General features: G+C 38.6%; 1 protein-coding gene across 1 annotated transcript in view; it reads right to left on the minus strand.

The window, feature by feature from the left end:
- Positions 1 to 305: 305 nt before the first annotated feature.
- SLC13A4 (solute carrier family 13 (sodium/sulfate symporter), member 4) overlaps positions 306 to 6476 on the minus strand; it is a 26825-nt gene continuing 20654 nt past the window's right edge. Inside the window, exons 12-16 of the mRNA XM_010008197.1 lie at positions 5960 to 6057; positions 4612 to 4742; positions 3638 to 3799; positions 1435 to 1572; positions 306 to 443 (exon numbers count right to left, since the gene is read on the minus strand). Of these exons, the coding sequence (XP_010006499.1) occupies positions 306 to 443; positions 1435 to 1572; positions 3638 to 3799; positions 4612 to 4742; positions 5960 to 6057 (667 nt within the window). The remainder of the gene's footprint in view (positions 444 to 1434; positions 1573 to 3637; positions 3800 to 4611; positions 4743 to 5959; positions 6058 to 6476) is intronic.

The raw sequence follows: 6476 nt of genomic DNA on the forward strand, positions 1-6476 counted from the left end.
CATAGACAGAGAATTTGAAGGAGGCATTATTTTCAGCCTTATGGTATCATAGGGAAAGCAACAACAGAGCAAAATTAATCTCTCCTTTTAACTCACATTGATTTTCAGAATTTTAAAGTTTACACAAAAGACCTCCCTGTGGATCTTTTTCATGGTTCTGCTGTGGATCCTGTTTCCATGTATACACAAGTTTTCTCCTTTCTTTCATATGTGCAATATAGGTTTAATGTTTTGTCTCAACTCACTTTGGTCTTGCACTCTTTTTCTTTTTTTTTCTTTCGTTCTTTTTTCTTTTTCATTGGAGATTATGTTTGGCTGGTGATGTTGCTGACTGATGCCCATTCTGGAAAAGTATTCAGCTGGAAGAGTCTAATTCCCCAAGTGTTGATGGCCACCATGACAACAGCCAGGCCAATCAGGTTTACACCCAGGCCAGCTTTCACCTACAAAAACAAGATGCATCAGAGCACAATCAATGACAAATTGAGCAGAAAGAGATAACATGGGAAAAGGAAAGAAGAGGTGTGTATGTATATGTATGCATGCGTGCTGTCATATATAGTGTGATAAGTTATGTATACTGATTGCTACAGCCAAAAAAAGTACAATGAATATTATGTATAAAACTATGTTGTGGGAGTTTGAGGAGTGATAGTTAGAGGCTGATGCAGGTCATTGGAGAACTGCTCAGTTTGTCATCTGAACTTCCCAATCAGATCATCAGAATTGGAGGTTATACCACACATTGAAGGGTGGTAACTACATGACTTTATGTGGAGCTTGGCGATAAATTTAATGTCTCATTCTCTCCTGTGCTTGTCTTAATGGGTCAATGCAAAGGATTGTGTACTCCTGTTCTTTGGCACCTCTTTAGACCATTGCATTCATAAAAAATAAAGATGAGAAATGTGATTATCCAGCAGATGTGTGAATGTTCTCAAGCTGACAGCTGGATCACGTAACAGAAATGCAGACTGATATGACTTTAAATTATCATTATTATTATTATTATTGTTATTATTATTATTATTATTACTATTATTAGCTGCTGGATGTGTGAACAAGATGTTGAAGTTGCATGAAGTGTGGGAGGATATATCTGATCTCTAGACTCACCATATCTTTCATTCTCTCCTGTGCTTGTCTTAATGGGTCAATGCAAAGGATTGTGTACTCCTGTTCTTTGGCACCTCTTTAGACCATTGCATTCATAAAAAATAAAGATGAGAAATGTGATTATCCAGCAGATGTGTGAATGTTCTCAAGCTGACAGCTGGATCACGTAACAGAAATGCAGACTGATATGACTTTAAATTATCATTATTATTATTATTATTGTTATTATTATTATTACTATTATTAGCTGCTGGATGTGTGAACAAGCTGTTGAAGTTGCATGAAGTGTGGGAGGATATATCTGATCTCTAGACTCACCATATCTTTTATCTGGCAGTGCCCATAACTGAAGACAATGGCATTTGGAGGATTACCCACTGGCAACATCACCGCAAATGAGATACACATGGTGACAGGAATCAGGGTGTATAAAGGGTTGATGAGCAGGGTTTCTGACTGGAAGGAGAGAGGGAGAGAGGTGGTTTTCTGCTCCAATAAAAGCCACTGCTAACAGTTAGGATGAAAGGACCTTCTCTGCTTTACATGAAGAAAACAAGATTGTGTGAATCTCATCTGCCTAGTTTCTGAACAGTGTGAAGTGTTTTTTGTTTGGTTTGTAGAGTAGGGTAGTGCTATGATTTGGAGCTGGTCGTGCTCCAGGGATCTCTTTTCAGACATTTTGCACTGGAGGAAGGTGAAGATTGCTGCTATTAGGCTGTCTTTGCTCTATCTTTCCACTTGTTCTCTGTGTCATTTTGTGTTGTGTCTTCTGGATCTTAACACTGACTGCCACTTTATTCTTCATCCAAAAGAAGTCACAACACGTTGGCATTAAGAATTTACTTCATTCTGAAGATAGTGAAACCATTATGTAAAATTATTCTGAACTTTGGTTCAGAAAACTAGATGTTCATGGTCCAAACTCTCCTGGTGGTGTCCTGGTTTTGGTTTTTGGTTTAGGATGAGAATAATGTTTATAACACACTGATATTGTTGCTGAGCAGTGTTTACACCAAGTCAAGGACTTTTCAGTTTCTCATACTGCCTTGCCAGTGGGGAGGCTGGGATTACACAAGAAGCTGGGAGGGAAAACAGCTAGGATAGCTGATCCTAACTAGCCAAAGGGTTATTCCACACCATATGATATCATTCTCAACATATAAATCTGAAGAAAGGAGAAGGAAGGGGAGGGATGCTCAGGGTAATGACATTTGTCTTCCCAAGTAACCATTAAGTGTGATGGAATCCTGCTTTCCTGGTGATGGCTAACCACCTGCCTACTGATGGGAAGCAATGAACTAATTTCTTGTTTTGCTTTGCTTACATGCACAGCTTTTGCATTCTCTATTAAACTGTCTCTATTTCAACCCATGAGTTTTTATGACTTTTACCTTTAAAGTTCTCTGCTGAGGTGGTAGGGAATTGATTGAGTGGTTGTGTGGTGCTTAGTTGCCAGACATGGTTAAACCACAGTAGGCAGGAAGACTGTAATGGTGAAATATTCTTTGCAATGGTTTAAAGAATTATTCTTCCACTGCAGCCTTTGGTGGTGGTGAGATTTTGCATTTTTGGTTACATTGCTATGGCCTAGTTTTATGTCAGGGAGAGGGAAGGGAATTCACAAGGCTAAATTTGTTTTGGAGGGAAGCATCTTCAGGTTACTTCTACAGTCAAAAGAGAGAGACTGCCTTAAGATGGCAGTTCAGACTACTAAAACTAGGTTGCTTCTCTAAATTTCTCTTTAGGAGAGTCTCTGCATGGAACAGAGATAAACTTGAACTCACAAGCCACACAAACATAATTACTTTTTTTAATCTGACCATATCTTCATATTATTTCAGAACTCTTCAAATAATGTACTTTGGGACAATCCCATAGAATAGTTATAATAGGCAAATATGACCTGCATTTTGCTTCACGTTACATAAAAGAGAAAGAATAAGAGTTTTCTCTAACTGCTATTCCAATACAGAATAAATTTTGTGTCTTTTTCCACTGCTTTTTTTCACCAGTCTCCTGAATCTTTTTTTTCTGTCCCTTACAAACATCTCTGCTTTCTCTGTTGGATGATAGTACACTCACCAGATCACCCTCTTGAACACATTTTCATCTGATAGAAAATCCACTTCTACAGTCTTTTCTTGCAAGTAGTGAGTAGGTGACTAATAGCTAATGAATAACACATTTAAAGTAACATTGATAAAATGATCCCAAGCTATATGTGGACTTCACCTGTCTTGTTGATTGCATTATCAACTTTTTCTGTATGTAGACTCTGAATCCCCTAGTGCAGGACCTTTTCACTTTTCCTGAGAGGTGTTGAATAATTTTTCGTGGTACTCTAATACATTTTTGTCTGCCCAATTTTATTATTTTTTCCTAAAGCAAAGACTGCAGAACAGTAGCTTGGAAACCAAGGCTGGGTGTCATGCGATCAGAGTGCCAATGTCCTGATGCCTTGAAACTTTCCCACGAGCCTGTCAGGAAACAACAGACTGAAAATGTCATTGTTTTTACTCACCATGCTGCATAAAATAGGCAGAAAGATGGTTATGGTTGCTGGATTACTAACAAACTCTGTTACCAGGGACACCAAAATGCAGGCCAGCAGAGTTACAGCCCAGTAGGGAAGGCTGCTCAGGGAGAGCATTTGACGACCGATCCATGTTGAGAGGCCAGAGGTCTGGGGAAAGGACAGAAGCACCAAAGTGAGTGAACACTTAGCATATTTGTAAAAAACAGGCTCTTCTCTTTGGGGCAATTTCCATAAGAGAACCCCTCCAGCAAATAAAATTTAGATTAATGCTTTCTGCATGTCCTTTTATCCAGTAAACTGGATTTCACTGCAGTGAATAGATGTCCATAGTAACAGAAAGATACTTTTGGCAGTTAATTACATGAAAAAGTCTCCAAGGCTGATCCCTTCTTCTTCAGCATGTGAACTGGAGTATTGCAAATTGGTGATGAAGGATTGCACAGTCTAGGTAGAATTAATTTTGAGATTAAAATACATAAATTTAGTTCTCTACATATAGGAATCTATAGGCAGCAAGATGCGTATTCATGAATTACACTGAATCTAGATACAGTCAGTAGAGCCTAGAGTGTGGTTTGTCCAGGCAGCACCAGCTCAACTCTGTTGGAGGAGGAACAATCCAGTGGCAGCTGAGATGTTCCCCGTGCCTCTGGTTAGCTGTTGAGAAAGTGTGAGGTCTCCCTCAGGTCTTATGTTGTTTCTGACAGCGTTGGAGGAATGTCTTGGTTTAGAAAGCATCTGAAATGGCAGATGCTTGCACAATTGACTTGAGCCCTAACCATCTTTTTATTAGCTAGATAGCTGTCCATTCAGTGCAGGGAGCAGGGGCTACCTTATGTACAAACTTGAAAGTATCCACATTGTATACCCATACTGGGGAGCATGCAAAAGGATAAAAGTCCCATTGTTTTTTTTAATATTATTTTTTTTAGGGAGGAGGATAAAATTTTAATTGGTACCTTGCATCCAGCTGCTAAGGCATAACCTCCTCCAACCAACACTACAATCTCCCAGGGCATAGTTTTCTGGAAGTCCTTCCAGGTAATGATGGGATCCAGTGTGTTAACGTCTGTTGATTTTTCACCATCCCCTGTATCAAAATAAAACAAATATGTGTCCACTATTACACTGGCCTTTTGCAAAGATCTTCACATTTTTTCATGCTAGTAGGAATGATTTAATATCTGTGGGCATTACCTTGAAAACTATATGTGAGAGCGGTGAAGAACACAGCCTGTTTCTCTGGTTAACTTGGCCTCAAAAAGTGCAGCATATTAACACTCCATTGATGTGGATAGTTACAAAACCCTATGTTCATTCTATAGCCTTTTGAGGGACTGTGTACTCTATTTTGTGTACATGTGTGCAAATTATCTGTAGACTATAAAGATGGAGTTACAATAATGGGATTATTTTCTCAAAGAAGGGCATTTTCTCTCTCCAGTAGGCAAAGAAGCTTGAGAAAGTGCATTTATGTCCCTAGGTTTTATCTGAGGACATTATTTTTATAGATGCCTGAGTATTTTGTTGACATAGGAGTTGGAGAATGTATTTTTTTTTTCTAAATGCTGCATATATGTCAGTAGGAAAAATAAACATATCTGTGTACATACCTATGTAATCCCTACATAAAACTCTATACGGACTCTGATTTCATATATGACTGCATGGACAGGGACACTTTCCACTAGACCAGCTTGCTCAAAGACCAAGCCTACAGCCCCCAGTATTCTCAGATTGTCTCCCATACAAGTACTAACTGTGCCTGACCCTGGTTAGCTTCTGAGGTCAGGATAGAATAGATCGAGTGTCATCAGGATGGTGTGGCTGTCAGGGTGGTATGGCCCTTGGCAAGAAAACTGTGAGAGAAGCATTTCTCAAAGCTGGAACTTTAGTCTGATATTAACTGACCTCTTGTATGTTTACTTGACCAATGTTATCTGCTGTATACATGATGATTAAATAATTTACTAGCACTTATCTTCAGCCAATTTTGCAAAATTCTGTGTTGTAGTTCTCTATATGGAACTCCATCCCAACTTTCCTAAAACTCAGTCCCAAATTCTGCTAACTCTGTAAATACAGAAGAGATGGTGACCTCAGATACAAGATCTGTTTGTGATCTGCAGGATGAGACAATATGTATTAACTAGGAGCTTGATGTAGGAAGGGCTGGTATCAGAGAAGAAACTTTATCTTGACTTTCCACAATAAAAATCTTTTCTTGAAAAGTTTTACAGAGAGCTGAAAAGTATCATTAAAGGCACTGGAAATTGTCAGATCTTTTTATTGATGCATCCTTCTCACCTTTTTCCCTTTTTCCAAAACATGGCTTTTTTGCTGGAATGAGGAAAAGGAGAAAACCAAGGAGTACAGAGACAGTGGCATCAGTCCGATAACCTTTCCTAGGAAAAGAACAGTAGGGTTATCATAAAAATACACACACAAAAACATTTTGAAACAAGGTACATGGCTCCAAGTAAATTGTTGTAGGTGAAGTTGTATTTCGACATCTGAAATCTTACTGACAATCCACTAGAATAATATGTCTCCATATCAAGGATACAGATGGGATTTTTTTCCCCCGTTTATTAAACTGACTCCAGTAGCCAACTTCAAACACTGCTCAACAATTTTTAACATTCCAGTGAAAAAAATAAATCAGCTTTGGTTTACAAGTCTGTCAGCTTGGAGGTACAGGAAAAATAGTATGTTTACGAGAAGCAAGAAACAGTAAATACATTCTGGGGAAAGCCAACCCCAAGTGATCTTTTAGAAATGAACTGTAGATTGATTTTAAAATAAATGTTTCAAACTCAGTCTG

Source organism: Chaetura pelagica, unplaced genomic scaffold, assembly GCF_000747805.2.
Source record: "Chaetura pelagica isolate M959 unplaced genomic scaffold, ChaPel_1.0 scaffold92, whole genome shotgun sequence".
Taxonomy (NCBI): domain Eukaryota; kingdom Metazoa; phylum Chordata; class Aves; order Apodiformes; family Apodidae; genus Chaetura; species Chaetura pelagica.